The sequence below is a fragment of the Eucalyptus grandis genome, chromosome 7, assembly GCF_016545825.1.
Source record: "Eucalyptus grandis isolate ANBG69807.140 chromosome 7, ASM1654582v1, whole genome shotgun sequence".
In the NCBI taxonomy this organism is placed as follows: Eukaryota; Viridiplantae; Streptophyta; class Magnoliopsida; order Myrtales; family Myrtaceae; genus Eucalyptus; species Eucalyptus grandis.
Window position 1 is genome coordinate 31,643,589 of NC_052618.1, and position 22,220 is coordinate 31,665,808.

The following is a 22,220-nucleotide window of genomic DNA, read 5'->3' on the forward strand; positions in this document are numbered from 1 at the left end:
TAAGTTCAACAATTTGTGTTTAGCTTTCTTTTACATTATTATATGGCTTGATATTATATTTATAATGCCTTCTACCTCTTTCTCAGGTCCAAAGAAGGCAAGCTGGAACTTTTTTTTTTTTTTTGGTGACCCAGGGAACCCCGCACGGCCGGCAGCCGGAGAGTAAACCCTGGGGAGGCACGCAGGAAACCACCACCCACGCACCCCGGGCAAGGCACCACACAGCGCTTCAGCCTCCCTGCTTCGCAGGGGCTTCGAACCTGGTTCTCCTCGGTGGAGAACACAAGCTCTACCCTCTTCGCTGCAACGGTGGGTGGTCGGCAAGCTGGAACTTAATTGCAAATAGAAGGGAAAATTGAAGAACTACCACAACGACCACCACAAAGGCCATAAGGACCAATAGAAAGTGTCACTTAGCTAAAGCCGGAGGGCTAAATAGAAGAAGAACAACTAGAAGAATGCCAACTGAAGGGCTAATTACAAGAAAGCCACTAAAAAACATCCGGCTAAATAATTGGCAGAAGAAGCCCATGCTGTAGCTAAAGGGCCAAATATAACTGAAATTGAACGGCCAAGTGAAATGTCAAAAGAATGGCCCAAGAAATCATGACGAGAAGAAGGGCCAACAAATCACAAGTTGCTAAAAGTGACGCTCCGATTTGAATAAGAGGCTCTTGAGAAGAGGTTAAGATAATATGTTTATGGCCATTATATAGATAAGCATAACAGAACAGTCGTTCTTAATGTAAGTTTTATTGGCTGCATTTAATTTAATTTATAATGCAAACTTTTGTTGACAATTTAATTCGTTTTTTTTTTTTTTTTTTTTGGTAGCTTGGAAGAAGTTTCGAAGATACTTATCTCTCAATGCCCAACTCAATAATTAATGGCTGCACCAACAAAGAATAAGGCATTAGCTATGCCAACAAGAAAGAAGAAGAACATAGTTGTAGCTCCATCTAAATTAATTTCGCCTAGGATAATTACAGCTTTGTCTGAATCAGTACATCCTGAGACTACTAAAGAAGAATTTGCATGTCTAGTTAGAAAGAGTGCAAGAATTGTGAATCAAGTGAAAGATCCATCACAAGGAGCACGGACATGGGGTTATGCATATTGATTTATGAGATGGGATGTAATGGGTTTGTGGGGGCTTAAGAGTCAATTTTGTTTATAACTTGCTATAGATAGTGTTTTCTTAGTTTGTCATTGAAGTTGTGAGACTTAATTTCAATATCAATGAAACAATCTTGCTACTTATTAAATTTCTTTTCCATTTTTATTTTTTGGATTTTGCTTTTACTTATTGCTTGTCATGGTTGGTGGCTAGCAGTGGTTTTGGTTATTTGTTTTATGGTGGCGGCTGGTGGTTATTTCGGTGGCTGGTGGGTGTTGGTGGTGGGTCTATGGTGATGGTTGGGGGCTAGTATAACACATTATGCAAGCGTGCAATGTGCACATCTTGCACCAAGACTCAAATTGCACGAGCACTTTCTGTAGCAGACCCACCACAACATAGTGGCTACTAGTAGTAGGTCATGATTTGGTGGTGAGTCTATAGTGGTGGCTGGGGTATTGATATGGCAATTGGGGGTATTGGTGTAGCTGATGGTGGTGGTTGGTGATGCTTTTATGGTAAGTCTATGGTGGTAGTTGAGGGCTTATGAAGCACCTAATGCAAGTTGGTGCAAGCCTTGCACCAACACATTCTATGGCAATAGATGGGATTGTGATGATGGTTGAGGTGCCTGATGTGGTTAGTGGTGGTGCCTAGTGGTGACTAATGGAGATTGAGGGCTCCTACAGTACCTAGTGCAAATGTGCAATTTGCACATCTTGCACTAGGTGGTGTTGGTACAAGCTAGCACAAGGTTTAGCTTGCATTGACACTTTCCGGTTCAACTACACCACTATCACAGTGGTGGCTGGTGGTGGCTCAAAGTGATGGCTAGGGTGCCTGGTGTGGCTGGTGGTGGTGGCTAGTGGCCAATAGTGTTTGCTGGTTTGTGGTTTACTCCTAGTGCAACTTTTAGGAAAATCTATAAAAATTGATACTTAATTGATTATATTCTAAAAAAAATTGGTATGTGAGTGTTCATTTTTAACCACGAGTGGCACTTACGTAATCACTTTTGATTATCCTAATACTTAAGTTTTTTTTTTTTATCAAGATTGGCATTTAAGTGGTTACTAAATACAAGTTACGGCACTCGAGCAATCACTTGCGTATATCTTATGTATATGTTGGTTTGCAGTAAACCAAAGAAGCAACTCATTCAATTCAATATTTGCTGGTTTACATTCAACTCAAGTAAAGATGTCACCACAACACATTGACCCGATACACATCCTTGCTAGTTTATATTTAAGAACAAGCAAAAGTAGCATTTTATTCATTCATTCCCTTTCTTTGACCTCCTCACAAGTATAAGAAGTCGGCCACAATTTATATGATAGGATAGATAACAACAAAGTCACAACGATTTTGTGGATAATACAAACTTCTTCTCATCTTAAAATAAAATTACATACATTTGATCCAAAATAATTACATTTGTCCGCTCATTTTCAACTATGGCAGTCAAAGAAACTTTTTATCTTCAAGTGCTTTACATTTCATCATAAAGTGATATAGACAACAAAACAACATCACAATAAACGCTTAGTAATACTTCCGTTCAATTTTCATCCTTGAAACTTCATTCTTCAAATGGTTAGTCGAAAATGCTTCAATTTGCATTGAGTCCATATCATCTAAATCGTCCACGAAAGTAAATGGAGGTTGATGGTGTCCATCAATTATGTCCAATGTCATCTCTATAGCTTAGTGAGAGAACTTCACATCGGCCCTTTTGAAATATTTGCACTTCGACCCGTCTCTATATCCAATTCATCCATAGAGTCTTTTCCCAAGATTCGTCCACAATATTCTTCTTGGACTTAGTAACCCATAATAATAGAAATACTCACCTTCTCATTTGCTTCAGTGAGAGGAATTTGAGCCGCTGTTGAAAGTCTTGCTCTTTATCTTCAATATTTGGCGGTGGAATTTGGAACAAATCAAAATTAGGATTTGAGATTAGGGTTTGAGCACTTCAATAGGGATTTTGACCGATTTAGGGGTTTAGGTTTGGGGCAATTGGGAGACGACATTATTTTGGCCGATTTAGGGCTTTTATTTGGCCAACTATGGAAACGACATCATTTTGGATAAGTTAGAGTTGAGTTAGCTTTCCAGCAAGTCACGTAGGTGAGCGATATTAATAAAAAAATTGCCACCTCAAATTTTCAGCAGAGTTTGTCGAACTTGACATTTAGGTGTCCCATTTTTATCTTTATTTTTAAAAAGTGATACTTAAGTGTATATTTCGTAACTTTTGGCACTTAAGTGTCCATCCGTGCCAAGTTTTGATACTCCAAGTGTTCTTTTATCTTATGTTTTCTCTTTTAACAAAGTGTTATTTCATGTAATCATTTCTGATTTGATCTCAAAACATGCAAAATGATATGTTCGTGTATATGTGCCCAAGCAATTGAATAAACAATTAATAATAAAAGATAAAGAAAGAATGGTAAAGACAAGTAAACCCCATTTGTATTTTGCAAAGCTTAAATAAACACTTGTTATAAAGTTCAACGACAGGACCATCGCGAGCTATAAATAAAAAATACACGTGCAGTAGTATAATAAAAGAAACTTTCTTAATTTGTCATGAGAGCTAAATTCTAGGCGGAACATGATAAACGACGAACAAAAATTAAACTAAACGTATTGTCGTGACCTAATTTTTCGGGTTCACCACCTAAAACTAGATTAATGGATTACTAAGTCTTTAAGCTTAACTCGGGCTCTCCCAAGCTCATACCAATTCGCGACTTAGGTTTGAATTCTTAACATGCAAATGATTTTCAATTAGAAGTCGTCACTAATCTATTTTTGGTGGATCGATTAGAAACCCAAGTAAAGTAACGGGAGATTTCCTTTACTCCTACGAACCAGAGATTTAAGAGTTTGAGGACTTGGTTACACCAGACTATCCTAGTGCCATTTCAGTACATTTTTATTTCATTTTCAAAAAAATGTTTGGCAATTGAATTGATTTTAATTTAACTTCCTAACATGTGAGGTGATCATACGTGTGCGCATACCACCAATTTAACACTCAAGAGAACACTTAAATAATGCAGGACTTACCTCAAAGTAACGAAAGCATCTGCAGTGTTAAATTAAAATTCATATCAACAACCCTAGATATGATTTTTAATTAACACGCAATTACCCAATTTTTGTTTTCGCTTTTCTCAATGAAAATCATGCGATGCATGCTAATAATCTAATATGACATGGCAGCATGACCTAAACTATATGACATGAAGAAATGCAATAATTAAATGCAATCTAAATAACCTAATTCTAAAGACATGCAATGCGATGCAATGACATACAAACTTATTTAAACTAAAATGACATGCGACATACAATTTAATATGCGAGGTATACGTCACGCGACATTTATTAAATGACCTAATCTAATGACGGGCAATTTCTAATTAGAAATGAACTAAAATAATCACTAAAATTTCATGGACTTAATTCTATATGACATTGACATTTTTATTTTCTCAACAAAACATGCAATTTATCTAGGAGAGATTGTCTGCCTATAATTGATAAACATGCAATCCTAACATGCAATGTCGTGCAAAGAATGCCCTAATTCAACATGATATATACATGATGATTTTTTTTTTTTTGAGTTTTTATAAAATTTCATATGCAATTCAAATAATGATAAAACTAACAATCTAAATGAATGCATTTTTTGTTTGTTTTTTTATATTTTCCTAAATTCGGAATAAAATCCCTATTCTAGATATGCAAGATAACAAGAAATATTCCGAAACAAACTGAATCCTAATTCAAATATTTTTTAGATTTTTTAGTGGTTTTAAAAAAAGCAAGCAATTATCAACTAAACATTGAATCTAAACAATCAAGATATTCAATCAAATAAAGGATTAAAATAATCGAAAAAATAACATGTTGTCTCACATGTCAAATTAACGATTATCCTAAACCTAATTATCATGACAAAAAAATCAAAATAACTAAAAATTTGATTCGAATTCTTACGGATCAAATTAATAGTTATATTGATTCAACACTTAAAATACTATCGACAAACCCCAAGAATTAATATAATTAAAAAATGACCCGACATCTTACGGGTCAGATTAATAATTATAATAATTTTAAGGATAACTCCTGCGAGTAATACTTACAATATTCATACCCTAAAAGTCAACTCACAATATTCAAACTTAAACAATAATAATAAAGCTAACTAAAAGTAAAGTAAAATAATAAAAATAAAAGAAAAATAAACAACCTAAGGAAAATGGAGGGGCAACCAATTCGTCAACACCAAGCAAGGGGTTTGGATCGCCGGCGTTCGGGGCTCCGGCGAGGTGAATCACCGGTGCGGCTGGACGGTGACGGCTCAACTAGGCTCGGGCAGAGGTGGAGCAAGGCGGACAGGCGGTTGCTGTGGCATGCGTTCGCTCGGAGCGTGAGATGCACTGCTCGGGCTGCCGGGGAGACGAGAGCAGCGACGGTGTGGGCTCCGGCGGCGTCGGGACGCGGCAGGGACAGTGGCACGGCGTCGACTGGGCGTCAGGTGGAGGCGAGCGGGGACGCCGGGACTTATGGTGCTGCAGATCAGCGACAGTAAGGCGAAACAAAGGCGTTCGGGTCGCAGCTGCTGCGAGGGTCTCAAATCCATCGGCGTCGGGCTTCACGGACGACGAGCGAAGGCAAGATCTGCTGAGCATCGCGGGCGAGTGGCAGAGCAGCGAAGGAGCGGCGTTGGCAGGGGGAGTCGCGGACGACTGGGCTGGTGTCGCGGTTTGCTCGCGAAGGAGGTGCGGCGAAGCTCGGCGTCATGGTGGCGCGGGTCATCGGGGCTTGTGGACGGAGACCGGCGGCTACGTCGGCGCGGGGAAGGCGGCTCGGCTGTAGCACGGCTCGGGCCTTCTCGCGGAGGGTGGAGCGTCGGGGCTTCGGGTCGTCGGGGCAGGGGCGCTGACTGAGGTGGAGGCGTGCGACGGATCGGCGACCGGCTCCAGCGTCGGGACTGGTTGCGACCGCAGGGAGCGGCTCGGCGTCAGGTCATCACTGGAGATGCGGCGCCGGCACGGCGATGGCGGTGGCTCGGTGGGCGGCCAGCCAACGGGGAGGAAACGTTGAAGAAGATGATGAATAGTGCTAGGATTTCTCTCTTATATTTTTGGTTTTTTTTTCTCTCTCCTATTGCACGTCCCTTCCTCTCTGCCCCTCTCTTACGTCACTCTCCTGTTCTGCTTTTTCCTCCTGCAAAAACCGATCAAAATCCCCCCTTTTCTTTCTCTCTTTCTCTTTTTGACTTTTTGATTTCTTTTTCTTCGAACCGAGAGAAGCCCCCACATCTCTACGTACCCGATTGCTTTTTATAGGTAGAAACAAAATGCAATCCGTGAATATTTCATCCAACGAAAAGATTACCTATAACCTCTTGATCACCCAAAATCCTCTTATTTTTGAATATTCTCCTCGATTTCATCATCTATCGATAAAGATAAGATTACAATGCGATTTTTTAATTTTCAAAAATCATCATAATATCGCATCAAATCTTAATTTTTCGCAAGATAATCAATTAAAAATAACGACGGGCTTAGGTTAATTTTATCATTTCATGGGCCTAGCCCGGCCTACCGAACTAGAGCTCAAAAACATAAAATTTGAACCCATCCACCACCGGTCCTAAAAATAAATAAAAAATGCAAAACATGTAAATTAAAAATAAATGCACCTAAAAAATTATATGCTATGCAATTGAATTATAATATTTTTTAGGGGTTAAAAATTAATCCCCAATTTTTATGCAATAAATGACTAAATGGGTTGTCCAAAATTTAGGTGTCAACACGTATCTTGACTAGGAAACATTAAAGAGACTAAGAGTAGCAAACCATTTAATTTTCACAAATTAAAAAAAAAAATACTCAAACTAGAAGATCAATTTGATTTGGGAAATCTACTTAAATTTGGAAACCAATTTAAACTAGGAGACCTATTTGAATTAGGAAATATACTTAACAAGGTAGCACATTCAAATTAAGAAACCTACTTAACCTAGGAAATCAACACTAATTAGGAAACATATTTCAATTAGAAAAATTACTCAAATTTAAAAGCCCTACTTAAACTAGGAAATCTACCCGATTAGGAACTTTTTTGAATTAAGGAATCTTATTAGGAAACCTATTTAAACTAGGAAACCTACAACAATTAGGGAAATCTACTTAGATTAGGAAATCTATTCAAATTAGAAAACCTACTTGAACTATAGAAATCCACTCAAATTAGGGTGACTCCACTATTTAGGAAACTTACTTAATTAGAAGAATTATTCGATTTAAGAAACCTATCCTAATTTGGCAACCTATATAAACTAGGAAGACTAGACAAATGAGAAAATGAACTAGGAAGCATATTTAAATTAGGAAAGTTACGTGAATTAGGAAATCTACTCCCTAAAATATTCTTATTGCAAGCTAAAATGAACAGTGTCTAATACATTCTTTATTAGGGTAATGAACTCTTTTTAAGTAGGCAAATCCCAAATTCCATTAAATACACCATTAACCTTTTATTGCATCTTTATCATATGGTAATGTGTTAAATATAAAATATGAAAATATATGTTGTCTTTACAACAATTACTTGTTCTTTACCTATATAAGTTATAGCACTTAGGAACTCTAGATATCAATTGTGTTATGTCTAGAGAAATGTCCTCTCTCATAACCTCATTTCCTTATTCACAATGTTACAAATTTATAGGAACCTCGTTTTGCCTTCGTGAGTATGAACTTAATATGAATCTCAAATGTTCAACCAATGAAGCAATCAGATCAGCGATTTACCAAACACTCCCAAGTCATGGTAAAAATTATGAATATCTCTCTCTACATCAGATGTCATTCTATGTCACAACAATTGACATAATGTCTTTTTTTTTTTTTTTTTTTTTTTCCAATTTTCAATGCAGAGTAACAAAATTATTTAAGGAATTGGTGCGTAGGGAGTCCCTTTTATGGGATTTCTTTGGTCATTCCCATAGTCCCTTCATCTAAGGATTAGGACTCGTCGATCATCATCCTATAAGAAGGAAGAGGAGGAGAACCTGGAAGCTATCACGGGCAACAAGAAATGGTTGTGCAAGAGAATCCCACATTAGTTGTCTGGTGATGCGCATCCCACCTCAATTGTTTGGAGATTCATGTACTCTTCATATACATGTTATCTTTCTCCTCTTAGAAATTTTGATTTTTGTGTTGTATATTATGGTGATTCAACATAGATTCCCCCCGTCTTGGGAGTGGGCCAAACTGCCCCTTGATCACTAAAGTATGAAAAGTCTATAATCATACAATGCATTGAAGGGACAAGTGATGCCTTCGGAAGATTTGTGAAAGCTCAACGCCTTTGGTCTCTATTCGGACACTCATATCAAAGTCAGGTTCTGTTGAGAGACGTTAAAGTATTCTACATCTGTTGTATAGTTTCCCTAGGCTTTCCTTATTGTCGATCGAGAAACTTATGTTCTTAGCCTATAGGTAAATCCCATCGATATAATATCCTATTCCACTATTCGCATTCTCTCAATCGTATTCATATCGTCCATACCATAGCATTTTATCTCTAAACATGCAAAACTTTATGCTCATGTACAAGTGCCCAATCAATAAAATTAAACAATTAATAATATAGATAAAGAAAGAACGGGAAAGAAAAGTCAACTCATCATCGGGCGAAGTTTAAATAACAACTTGTTGTGAAGCCTGGGACAGGATCCCGTGATCTATGCATAAGAAAAATATAGGTGTAATAGTCTAATGAAAGAAAATTTCTTAAACCCATTTCGTGCAAGCCAAATTCTACATGCAATGCGATAAAACAATGAACAAAAACTAAAGTGAAGAATGCATAACTAAATTTTCAACCCTATCTTGCAATTCGTATTAAAATGTAAAAAGCTCAAAAGAAAGCACAAATTAGCGATGTTTAACTTTAAAAGCATATAAACTTATTCTCGAAAAACATTATGTTAAAATCGACTAGATAATTATATTAAATTTTTTCACTTGATATAAAGTTTTCCTCAAACTATTTGATTAAAAAAAAAAGCAATTGATTGTGCATTCTTAAGCCATTATAACTAGAAATTTCTAATCTTTTAGGTAACTTATGTGATTAAAATATCATATCACAAATTAAAATTAACAACCTTGTCCAGGCAAAATGATAATATGATACATGATAAGATAATATATTTCTAGGTGTAACTCAACATTTTTATTGTGAAACTGATAAGATTGGACAGAATATAAAATAAATGCAATTTTGCAGGTCAATACGATAAATAAGAAACAATAATTTGAAGAGAGAGGGGGTATTTTGGTAAGTTCATTGGAAAAAAAAAAGGAGTGTTTTAGCCAAAATGGGGTGGAAATATCGTCACTCTTAAAAATAAAAATAAAAACTACTCAAAATAGGAAATCAAATTGATTTAGGAAATCTACTCAAGGAAAACAACTTAAATTATAAAACCTACTGGAATTAGGATATACACTTAAAAAGGTAGCATGTTCAAATTAAGAAACCTATTTAACATAGGAAACCAACACTAATTAGGAAAAATATTTAAAGTAGGAAACCTACCTAGATGAGGAATCCTACTTGAACTAAAATCTACTCAAATTAGGAAACCTACAATAATTGGGAGAGCTACTTAAAATAGGAAACCTACACCAATTAGGAAACCAACATGAACTAAGAAATCTATTGAAATTAAGAAACCTACTTAATCTAATAAACCAGCATTAATTAGGAAACATACTTAAACTAGGAAAATTACTCAAATTAGGAAACCTACTTAGATTAAGGAACCTACTTTCATTAAGAAATATGCTCAAATTAGAGACTACTTGAACTAGGAAGCCTACACTAATTAGGAAAGTTACTTTAACTAGGAAACCTACTTGAACTAACCTTCTTAGGCTGCGTTTGGTCGACCGGATAAAAATCAAGATATGATATGTTTTATTATATTCCATGTTTGGTAGCTATCTAGGATATGATAAGGTTGGATATAGAAGGGATATAAACCGGATAAAAAAAAAAATCTGAGGGGGTGTGATAAGGTTGGATATGATTTCTTTTAGGGTTAATACCTTGAAAAATCTCAAACCGGTACACTTGTGACAAATTTACCCCAAACTATTTTTTTGACCATGAAAAACCCCAAACTGGTATACCTGTGACAAATTTACCCCGAATGACTATAAAAAACCTTAAACTAGTACTTGTATGACAAATTTATCCCAAACTAATTTATTCGACTGCAAAAAACCCCAAAATGGTAAATTTGTGACAAATATACCCTCTGCTAAATTGAATTAATACTACAAAAAAAATCACGAAAATTGTAAACTGTGACAAACGGAGTGTAAAATCCTAAATTGGTATACCGGTCAATTGTCACGTGTTATTTAAGTTAATAATTTGATAATAAAATTTAACTAAAACTAACAGAGGATAAATTTGTCACTAGTGTACCAGTTTGAGGTAAATTTGTCAAAGGTATATCAGTTTTGGATTTTTTTGTGGTCAAAAAATAGTTTGGGGTAAATTTGTCACAAGTGTACCAGTTTGGGGTTTTCAGGGTATTAACCCTGCACTTTTTTCTTTCTCCGTCGATCACCCACAAACGACTCCAACTCCTCTGTTTCCAAAGTATCAATGTTGAAGCCTTCTCCTCAATAGCTCTCCAATTCACATCGAAATTTTACGAAAGTGACGAATTTTCGAAGGTAAATAATCATGCTCTCTCTCTCTCTCTCTCTCTCTCTCTCTCTCTCTCTCTCTCTCTCTCTCTCTCTCTCTCTCTCTCTCTCTCTCTCTCTCTCTCTCTCTAACATAGACTTCTAAAGTAGCCATAAGGTTGGTTGTGGATTGTTTTCCCGTTTCATCTATGTTTCGGCTTACGTAGGCCAGAATTGTAGTTCTATTGGTTTTTTTGCTAGTTGATTGGAGATTGTCTTCTTAGTAGTTTTGAATCTATAGACTTATAAAGGCCTTTCTGTTTTTGTGCAAAATATTTGATATCTTCAAAGAGAATTGTTCGTTCTTGGTTCGGTTTTTCGATACCCAGATTTCCAAGGCTACTACATCTCCTACAGCAACTATTTCACCATGGACAACAACTTGTCTATACAGAGCTTCACCTGAAGATGGCTGACCCATGGACTCCCCGTACCATCTAACTTCTTTATGTGTAGAGGAAGGCTTACTTTGCCTAGGTGCTAAACCCGTTTTCGGACTTTCCTCTAGATTTACTAATATGTCTTCATTCTCATCCTCTTCATTCTCCTCTTGCTCCTCAATGTCATCCTCCTCTTTTGCATATGTGCATGTTCCCTCTTTTATTTCCTCTGGTGAGTAGTTGGAGTAGTACTCACCCCATATTCTATTGAGAAGCCTGGTTGTTATCGCCTTCATGGCCTTTCTCTTAGGTAAAACAGGTCCCATAACTCCCCTTGGATTTAAGTTTGGCAGGTTCTTCAGCAAAATCTTCTTCTTCTTCACAAGCCACTTGGTGTGGTGTCTCTCCTCCATTTTCTTTGAAAGACCAACCACAAAGGAACACTTCTTGAATGAGGGGCAGATTTTGCAATTGGGCGGATCACTGTTCATCTATGCTCTCTACCGGGCGACTGGTTCCCTGTAGCGAGCGTTCTGGTTTTTGAGTGATTCCGATCTCTTCGGGGATCCGTTTGGCGCAATTTTGGAGGTACTCCTCGCATCTCCCCCCCGCAAATCCTCACCGAAGCATTTTGGCTGGGTTGTCCTAAATCGTGAGAGCTCCTGACTCGCGATTAGGGTTCTGGTGCATTCCCGAGTTCGTCTCTGGCCGAGCTTCGAGCTGATCTTGCGGCCACTTCTGGGCCGTCTCCTTTGAAGGTAAGCTTCGTCCCATCCCTCTTAGGATCTTAGCTGAAGCTTTTTCCGTGCCATGGCCTATATTGCTTTGGTGTCCTTGTGCTGCGATAGCGTTCGGTGCGTTCACCGCTCGGTTTCGTTTGTGTTCTCGTATGGCATCGACGAGCTTTGATCCTTCGGGCAGGGGTAAGGGCAAACCCAGTGTGCCCATTGCAAGGAGTCGAAGCCGTGTGCGATATGCCTCTAGAGGCCGGAATAGAGGATGCCCTGGTAATCTGAATTGGGAGAGTTCGAGAGCTCCCCTTACCCGATCATGGGTCAATGTGGCTAGTCTGTCCTCTAAAGGATATGAGCTAGGCTTTGCTCCACCTATTTCGGTGGGGAAGAAATCGGTAGTGCGGTTGTCTCGAGAATGCTAAGTTTGCTGGTGATCCGAAATGGAACTCTTGTCTGGTGGGATATTATATTGGAAAGGATGTGCCATTTAAGATTACTGAGATGGCTCTAAAACAGGCTTAGGGGGCTCACCTGTCCGAAGTCCTAGCCAATGATGATGGTTTCTATTTTTTCATCATCCCTGATGATGAATTCAGGAAGAAAATACTGGATGAAGGGCACATGACAAGAGCGAAATCCCGTTAGTACTCAAGCAATGGCACCATACAATGGAGCTGAAAAAGATCTTCAATCTTCGGTTCCTGTCTGGATTCGGCTAAAGAATATACCCTTTGCGTATTGGTCAGCTCCAGGAATTAGCGAGATTGCAAGCGCAGTAGGGAGGCCCTTGTATGTAGATCCTTTGACGGAGAAAATGAAACGTTTATCATTTGCTAGAGTCTGTGTTGAAATTTCTGCAAAACAGGAGAAATGCGAGGAGGGTGGATGACAAAGCCTTCTCGGTTCAGGTGCTTTATGAATGGAGACCGAATTCATGTGAGAAGTGCTGTGCATTTGGCCATAATTGCCTGGCAAAGGCAGGCACCAAGCAACCTCCGATTCTTTGCAGCTCAATCTGTTGATGCTTTGCAAATCCGATTCTTGCAAATCCGATTCGCTCTCGCAAATCCGAGTCTCTGCAGATCCGTCTACTGCAGATCCTAATATCTCTTCCTCCTCGGAGGAGGGATGGAAACAAGTCACCAATAGGAAAAATAAACACCTCCAGGGACATAAGGAGAAGCTAGGACTTACTCCTCCAATCCTGACCTTAAAGGCCAAAATGGCTGATGGTCCAAGTACGATACATGCTCCTGAAGGTCAGATCTCGGAAGGTGATGGGAACTCCTTAGCTCTTGCTATCTCTAAGCCCGTCGGCCGTGGCGCTTTGTCTTCCGGTGAAGAATTGGAGGAGGATGCAAAGGCTGTTAGCGTGAGTAGCAAGTGAGGAAGGGGATTCAGCCCCCGTTCGCCAAGCCTCCAGATGCTTCTCAACCTCGGCCTAAGACGCCGCATATTCAAAAAGCCCCGCTGAAGATTTCTTCTATGGCCAATCCCTCTAATGCTCCTAATAAGGGGTCGAGCAGAGGAGGCCACCCAGACGAAGGTAGTGTTTTCTGCCCTCCCTATTTTTTGATGAATTTTGGTGTTTGGAACATTAGGGGATTGGGAAACCCTGTTAAGCAAGCCGAAATCAGGAATTTTGTTAGGTCCAATAATCTTTGCTGTGTTGGTATTATTGAGACCAAGATCTCCGATGCTGCTTTTAATTCGGTATCCTCTGTTTTATTACCTGGTTGGCGGTGGGTTAATAACTATAATTATTCCCATAAGGGGAGAATTTGGGTGGGTTGGAACCCCCCGGGAGGTCGATTTTTTGGTTAATACCTCCTCGAAGCAAGTCATCCACGGGAGGCTTCTTTGGCTGATTTCGGGTAAGGTCCTGTTTCTTTCGGTAGTCTATGCCGAGCACTGCTTCATGTCTAGAATGCCTCTATGGGAAGATCTTATTCATACCAGTGTTATCCTTTCCTCTACTCCCTGGATTGTTGCTGGGGACTTCAACGCAATCCGTGACCCTTCGGATAGAGTGGGTGGTTCAAATGCTTGGATCCCGGCTTTCGACGAATTTAAAGATTGTTTGACCCAAGCGGGCCTAGATGATCTGCGTTATACTGGATATAGGTATACTTGGACTACTTCAACTGGTCCTAACCGCAAGAAGAGGAAAATAGACAGAGTATTGGTAAATGGCTACTGGAATTCGACATTTTCTTATTCGGAAGCATCCTTTTTGGCTCCAGGCATATCAGATCATTCCCCGATGCTTGTTAAGGTTATGCAGGTACCAAAATCTTCCAAGCCTTTTAAGTTCTTTAATTTCGGATGACCCATCCGGATTTCCTTTCATTGGTTTCGGAAGCTTGGCTTTCTCCTATTCAAGGCTCGCCCATGTTTACTCTCTGTGCAAAGCTTCGGCTTCTGAAATGCAAGCTGAAACAGCTCAACAAAGAAGCATTTTCTGACTTGTCTATGAGAACGGCTGAGGCCAGGCGGGCTCTCCATGCTACTCAGGATGCATTGCAAGCTGATCCCTCAAATGGTCGTCTTGCGGAAGCCGAGAAGCAGCAGATTCAAGTTTTCACAGACTTGCGACTTCAAGAGGAATCGTTTTATCGGCAGAAATCCAGGGTACGTTGGTTGAAGGATGGGGACCTTAATACCAAATATTTTCACCAAGTTGTGAATAAGCGTCACCTTCAAAACAGAATTATATCTGTGACTAATGGAAATACCATTACCGATGAGCCTTCGGAAGTCCAGAAGATATTTGTTGATCATTTTCGTGATCTTCTTACCGCAACTCCCGCCTCGTCGCCCGTCCTACTATGGAGGAGATCCGAGCAAAGGCTTAAGTAGACTCGGATGTGGATCAAAGCGGTTTCTATCTACCCCTATTTCGATGATGAAATTAAAGATACTTTGTTTTCTCTTGCTACCGGAAAAGCTCCCTGGGCCGATGGTTTCAATGTTGAATTCTTCAAACACTCTTGGGATGTTGTTGGTGCTTCGGTTATCTTGGCGGTTAGAGATTTCTTCGTAAATGTGAGTCAGTTGAAGCAAATTAATACAACCATTATTGCCCTTGTGCCCAAAATCCCCAATGCCTCCACTGTCCATGACTTCAGGCCTATTGCGTGCTGTAACACTATTTATAAGTGTATCACTAAGCTGATTGCTAATCGTTTATCTTGTGTGCTGCCATCCATCATTAGTTTGCCTCAAAATGCATTCGTAAAGGGTAGGCATATCGGTGATAACATTTTGGTTGCTCAAGAATTGTTCAGTGGGTTTCACCATGATCCGTATCGGCCCAAATGCGTAATCAAGGTTGATTTTAGGAAAGCATATGATACAGTTAATCGGGAATTCATTGAAGTTTGCCTTCAAGCTTTTGGCTTCCCTCAGCACTTTATTGACCGAATTATGAGCTGTGTTCGTTCTCCAAAATTCTCGGTATCCTTAAATGGAGAGCTGCATGGATTTTTTGCAAGTGGCAGAGGTATCCGCCAAGGTGACCCTATGTCTCCATACATATTCACTCTTGTGATGGAAGTATTTTCTGGTTTATTGGACATTCAAACAAAAAGGTGCCTCGGCTTCGGTTTTTTTCGGAGATGTAAATCGACCAAGCTCTCCCATCTATTCTTTGCGGATGATGTCCTTTATTCTCGGAAGCTAGCTTGGCCTCTATTGATCTCTTGAAGGCTGGAATTGATTCATTCTCCAGCCGGAGCGGATTGGAGCCGAATCAATAAAAGTGAAGTGTTCATAGCCGGTGGTTCGTCCGATCTTCGAAGTGGGATCTTGAACAAACTTGGCTTCCAGGTTGGTTCTCTCCCTTTCCGATACCTTGGAGTACCAGTTATATCCGCAAGGCTAGGTAAAGCGGATTGTGTTATGCTGGTCAATGCAATAACAGCTCGCGTTCAATCTTGGACCCATAGATTCCTATCATTGGCTGGTAGACTTCAGCTCATTAAGTCTGTGCTCTACTCTATTCAAGGCTTTTGGGCAAGTGTATTCTTCCTGCCATGTGCTGTTTTAGATAGAATTGAGAAAATCCTCCGCCAATTCCTTTGGAAGGGGCTGATGTTGGGTCCAAGCGGGGCCAAAGTAGCCTGGTGCGATGTTTGCCTCCCTAGAGAGGAGGGAGGGCTTGGTATACGTTCCTTAAAGGAAAACAATGTTGCCTTGATGCTTAAGCACATTTGGAAGCTCTTTTCGGATAAAGAATCTCTATGGTGTAAATGGGTTCACTCCACTTTCTTAAATCGGAAAAATTTCTGGGTAATTCCTATTCCGACTTTTAGTTCTTGGGCTTGGAAAAAGCTCCTCCGCCTTCGTAGTATTTATCAAAAGCATTTTAGATGGAGGATTGGCAATGGCAGTCTCCGTGTCATTTTGGTTTGATCAGTGGCATCTTAATGGCCCTCTCAACCGCCTATTCTCTAACCAGGAGATCTACCGTTCTGGCATCCCTAGAGATGCCTCTGTTGCTGATGCTCTCTCCACGCCTTTAGGCTGGTATGTCATTAATATTATGGCCAATTGGTGGGATCCCATCCCTGAATTTAACCAGCAAGCGGATCGTTTTCAGTGGATTCGACACCCCTTGGGCCGTTTCTCAACAGCTTCTGCCTGGGAATTATTGAGGCCGAAAGGTGATGCTGTGCCCTGGTCCTCGTTTGTGTGGAGCTCCTCCATACCGCCGAGGTACCAAACCCATCTCTGGCTTATTACTCGTAATAGACTGCCAACACAGGTCCGGCTCCTCTCCTACGCCAGGATTCCAGCAGCTCTCTGTCCCTTTTGCTCCCGTAGGCCTGATTTGGTGAACCACCTCTTCTTCGCGTGCCAAACTCCGGGTAATCTCGCATCCTTCTGGGCTGCTAAGTTTAATATTTTGTGGCGTAACAAATCCTGGCGAGAGAACCTGGTTTGGGCGATGAAGCACTTCTCGGATAAAAGCTTTTATAACTCTTTGGCTAGGTTTAGCTTTGGAGCCATTTGCTATATCATTTGGAAGGAGCGCAACAATATTATTTTCAGAAACCAGACTTTATTCCTCCCGGCGATGAAGATGCATCTCCGTAAGGCAATCAAGGATAAGGCGTCGACCTTTAAGCATGTGATAGATACCCCGAAGAACAGAAGACTGCAACAGAGCTGGGACTTGAGTCCTTCTATCTTTCTTTGATGGAGGGTTTTGGTTTTAGCTTAGTCTTTCTTGTTTAGGGTTTCTTTTTGTTGTCCGTTGGATCCCTTGGCACCCCCTCACTCTTCCTTGACTCTTGTCTCGTGAGTGATCGTTTTGTTGGTGCCAGGCATCCCCCCCTTGTAATTTTGTGCAAAATCTATTACACTTCTTACCTTTACCAAAAAAAAAAAAGAAAAAAAAAAGGAACACTTCTTGATCTTTTCATCAAGATATATTGCAAACAATTGCAGTATTATTTGACCGTGCACCACCACATACCTTTCAACAGCTGATGGATTAGAAGAAATATAAGCCGGATGAGATTTTGTCAAACTCCAAGACTTTCTTGATGACATATGCAAATGAAAGTTTTGATACTCGGCTTTGCTCCTTCAGCATTGTAATTATGCTTATTCAGACCCTTGCTGTCTTAAGTACAGGAGTATACCATGAAGCATACTGCTTTGATGGTTTCCCGAGTCTGTAACTGAATATACACAGAGACAGACACCTGCCAATTAAGTAGACATGATATAGCTAGGCCGTTTCACGATACCATTAACTTAATTGGGGGAAATCTAGTCAGGAAAGGGGCAAATACCCAAAATAGAAGAAGCTTATAATATTTCTTAATAGATCAAAAACCTAGTCTAGCATATTTCAATGCTCGAAGTCTCTATCTAGTATACCATGAAATAATTGCTATGGGAGTGATTTGGGAGTGGTGAGAATGCACGGATTATATACCCAAATGTTCACTGGGTATGCTTGAAAGTTTGGCGTTGAAAAACAGCCGAAGCAAGTCCACGAGATCAAGGATTTTCTCCTTATTGCAAGGAGGAAGGAGAACCTCCTTGAAATTTGCTGATTTAAAAAAAGATATTATTTTATATATTTTTTCTATTATCTAACCTATTAATTTGTACTTGTCTAATGTTTTTTTTTTCCTCATTAGAAATGGATCACAATGATAGAGAGGAAATTTTCACCATTCTTATATTAGAGGAGATGAGCCTCCAAATGTTGCTTTTGTGTATGATGTATATGCTACTAGTGTCCACTACTGTTGAAAGGCACTACCGCAAGCATATATTGAAGGATCGGACATTTATTAGAATCCAAGCTTGTTTAGATCACCTTGACCGCCTCATTAGGAGCAATGACTTGAATTGTGCCAAACAACTTAGGATGGATAGATGTACATTTACTCTACTATGCAAGTTGGCATGTACAATTGGTGGGTTAAAAGAAGATGGACTTGTAACTATAGAAGAACAAATAGCCATGTTTCTACATATACTTGCCCATCACGTGAAAAATCGAGTCATCAAGTTAAGATTTATGAGGTCCGGGGAGACAATAAGTAGGTACTTTAACTTAGTTTTAAATGCGGTGATAAGAATGCATAGTGTGCTTCTTGTCTCACTTGAACCGGTTCCAGAGGAATGTGCCGACGAGAGATGTAAGTGGTTTAAGGTATGTTTGTTATGCTATTTCATGGACTAATTTAATACTTTAAAGAGAATGTTATTTTTATTAATTTTATGTTTCTAGGGTTGCTTAGGAGCATTAGATGGCACATATATAAACCGAGGTACCAGAAGTTGATAAACCGAGGTACCAAAATAGAAAGGGTGAGGTTGCGTCCAATGTATTAGGAGTTTGCTCATGTGACATGAGATTCATTTATGTTTTACCTGGATGGGAAGGCTCGGCAGCAGATTCTAGAGTGCTTCGTGATGCTTTAGTTAAACCCAATGGTTTAAAGATCCCCGTTGATAAGATAAGCTTTTATCAATATATTGCATTCTATGTATTGTAGGTTTTAAAGGTTCTAAGACAACTAATAATATCATCATTTGTTATTAGGTAATTATTATCTTGTAGATGCTGAATACACAAACGGGGAGGGCTTTCTTGCTCCTTATAGAGGTACTCGATACCATCTATTTGAGTGGACAGAAGGTCGTACACCAAATTCACCCGAGGAGTACTTCAACATGAAGCATTCTCAAGCTAGAAATGTCATAGAAAGATGCTTCGGTCTACTTAAGTTACGGTAGGCTATTCTTAGGAGTCCATCTTTTTATCCAATTAGAACACAAGGTCAAATAATCATAGCTTGTTGCCTTTTGCACAACTTGATAAGAAGAGAAATGGCTATTGATCCAATCGAGGCATGGTTAGATGAAGTTGCTACCACTGTTGAAGATGTGGAAACAATTGATGTTGTTGAGCTGTCGGATCATTGGGCAACATGGAGGCAAAATTTAGCAGTACAAATGTTTAATGAGTGGAATGCAAGTTGAGGACATGGAGGAGTTGTATGATTTTATATTATTTAAAAAAATCATTTGTTTTCCATTGTTACAAAACTTGCGTTATAAGATGTTTTTTTTTTCCAATTTCTATTAGACATGTGTAATATGGTGTTGGTTTGTCATTATTGAGACATATATTTCCTATATAATGTTTGAATTATGACTTTATCATTTTAAATTTGAAGTACTATGTTGACTCTATCATTAAATTTTCTCTACCACGTTATCTTCCATCATTAAATCTTTTGAAATTGCAATGAGATGTTTAGGAATGGAAAGTAGTGATTTCAGTCAAACTCAAGGAAGGGGAACAAAGAGAGATCGACATATATGGACAATAACAAACTCAAGGAAGGGGAACAAAGAGAGACCGACATATATGGACAATAGATGAAGAAAATGCACTTCTAGATGGTCTTGAAGAATTAGTTACGCGAGGAATGAAAGCCAATAATAGTTTCAAGAGTGGTTACATGATTTTGTTAGAAAAGTGGTTTGAAGAAAAGTTCCTTGTTCTGGCATCAAGGGTAATCCTCACATAGAGTCGAAAATGAAAAATTTGAAAGAGTTGTATAATCAGATATATGACTTGAGGAATCAAAGTGGCTTTGGGTGGGACCATGAAAAGCATTGTGTTGAAATTCATTCTAAGGATAGTTGGCAAAAATATTGCAAGGTTTGTGTCACTTCTTCTCATTTTTCTTCTTTATTAATTGTTTCATTTTTAACAAAATAATATCATTTTCTTTGTAGACCTATCCAGGAGCTGCTTCTTTGAGAGGGAAGTCCTTCCCTCAATATGATCGACCATCAGCCATATTTGGAAAAGACCATGCTAAGGGAAATCTCAGTGAAGACCCTTCAGAAGCTCATGTGGCTATAGTTCATGAGGAAAGTTTTTGATTCTTCAAGAAGAAAAGGGCTAAAGCAAGTAACAAATGGGTTGCTAGCTTAGTTGAGATAGCAGGAACTTTTGGCTCATTCTTGGAAAAAGCTAACAAGAGAATAGAGATGATCACTAACCGCATCGGACATGCCAAGGATTTGGATAAAGACAAACGAAAAATCAATGAGGAGCTTCTTCAAATGTCTTTAGGTACTATGGATAGAATAAAATTATGTAGAAAAATTGTGAAGGATCCTAAGAATATTCATCTATTTTTGGGATTTCAAGGAGACGACAAAAAAGCATTTGTGGAATTACTTCTCCAAGAGATGAGAGAAGAGAATGAGTGATGATTGGGAGTGATGGATCGTAGTGAATGAAGTTGTATTGGATTAGCACTTTAAGCTTTGTTCCAAATTGGACATCTGTCTTAGAGTCTTATATTTGGTGTTTATGATTTTAGATATATTGAGTTGTTTATGAATTTGTAGAAGATATGTTTTCTCTCCATACTTTTTTCTTTTTTTCTTCTTAATTTTTTTTAAAGGGTTTTTGGGGCTAGCTATAAGCTTTAATGTTATCTTTTTGGACCTTTCGGTTGTAGCCATGACTTGAAAAGAGATGGATATGGCTTGAAACTTTATCTCTATGTTGATTGCCAAGAAAACCATTATCTATAATATTCTTTGCCTCTGTCTTTTATTTTCCTAAATAGTTTCTCTATCTCTTTGGCAAAAAACCTAGCCATGAACTTAAAAGAAGCCTTAAGTCAAGATAGTTCGCATCTACTGCTTTATATGGACGTAAACATGAGTTTACTTTGGTCAAAATGCAGCTGGCCGATACTCAACAAATGTAATGTACTTTATAAATGCGAATTGTTCAAAGATTGTTCGTTAACGTGATAAATTGTCATTGCATCCTCGTGACAGCTGGAAAAAAAAAAAGCGAATGAACTTTGGACTTTATGCTTTGTTCTAATTGGGCATTTGTTTGATTTGGTATTGGACCTATAATAAAATGGAAACAAATGAAAAACTTGTGAGAGAGAAAAAGAATTCATGTTTCAAAGTGAATATATTGAAATTGAGGTTATTCTAAAAACGTTTGATGTTGAAGGGGGTAACCAAAAGATTATTTCAAATGAACATAAAAGATTATTACGATCCATAATCATGAAAGTCAATGAGAATCTGTTAATTTGAAAAAGATATATTGTTTTCGATGATTTTGTGAATATTAAACCTACAAATTTGTACTTGCCTAATGTTATTATTTTTAAAATATCCAAATTTAAATCCGTAGTTCACCAACCGATAGATTGGATAAGATATGAGGATATCCGACTTTAAATCAGTAGTTTACCAAATAGTGGATGGGATATAAAGAAATCCATGGATTTCTTATCCTATCCTATCCGGTTCTATCATGTTTAGAAATCCGGACGACCAAATGCAGCCTTAGTGTAGGAAATGCACTTACATTGAGGAATCTGCTCAAAATTAGAAAACTAGTTCAATTAGGTGATCTATATGAATTTGGCAACCTACATAAGCTAGAAGACTACTCAAATGAGAAAACCTACTCGAACTAGGAAACCTCTTTAAATTAGGAAAGCTACGTTAACTAGGAAATCTATGCTAATTGTTAAAAAGTCACTAAAAAAATAATGAATGCAAACTTGGAATAAAATGACATAAAACTGAATCAGAATCAAAACATGATTTATAAATTAATCAAATCCATGAAAAGTTCGCATCGAGATGGGTT

General features: G+C 38.7%; 1 protein-coding gene across 1 annotated transcript; it reads left to right on the forward strand.

The window, feature by feature from the left end:
• Positions 1–14,908: 14,908 nt before the first annotated feature.
• Positions 14,909–17,243, forward strand: LOC120296067. The gene is made up of 4 exons (XM_039317718.1): positions 14,909–15,633; positions 15,751–15,926; positions 16,092–16,205; positions 16,357–17,243. The coding sequence occupies exons 1-4, from the start codon at positions 14,909–14,911 to the stop codon at positions 17,241–17,243; spliced, it is 1,902 nt and encodes a 633-aa protein (XP_039173652.1).
• Positions 17,244–22,220: the final 4,977 nt, after the last annotated feature.

Coding starts and splice junctions, on each gene's coding strand:
- LOC120296067 (XM_039317718.1), top strand. CDS start 14,909: ATGTGGATCAAAGCGGTTTCTATCTACCCCTATTTCGATGATGAAATT. Junction 15,927..16,091: donor AGTTATATCCGCAAGGCTAG/GTAAAGCGGATT, acceptor GTGCTGTTTTAG/ATAGAATTGAGAAAATCCTC. Junction 16,206..16,356: donor TAGAGAGGAGGGAGGGCTTG/GTATACGTTCCT, acceptor TCCGACTTTTAG/TTCTTGGGCTTGGAAAAAGC.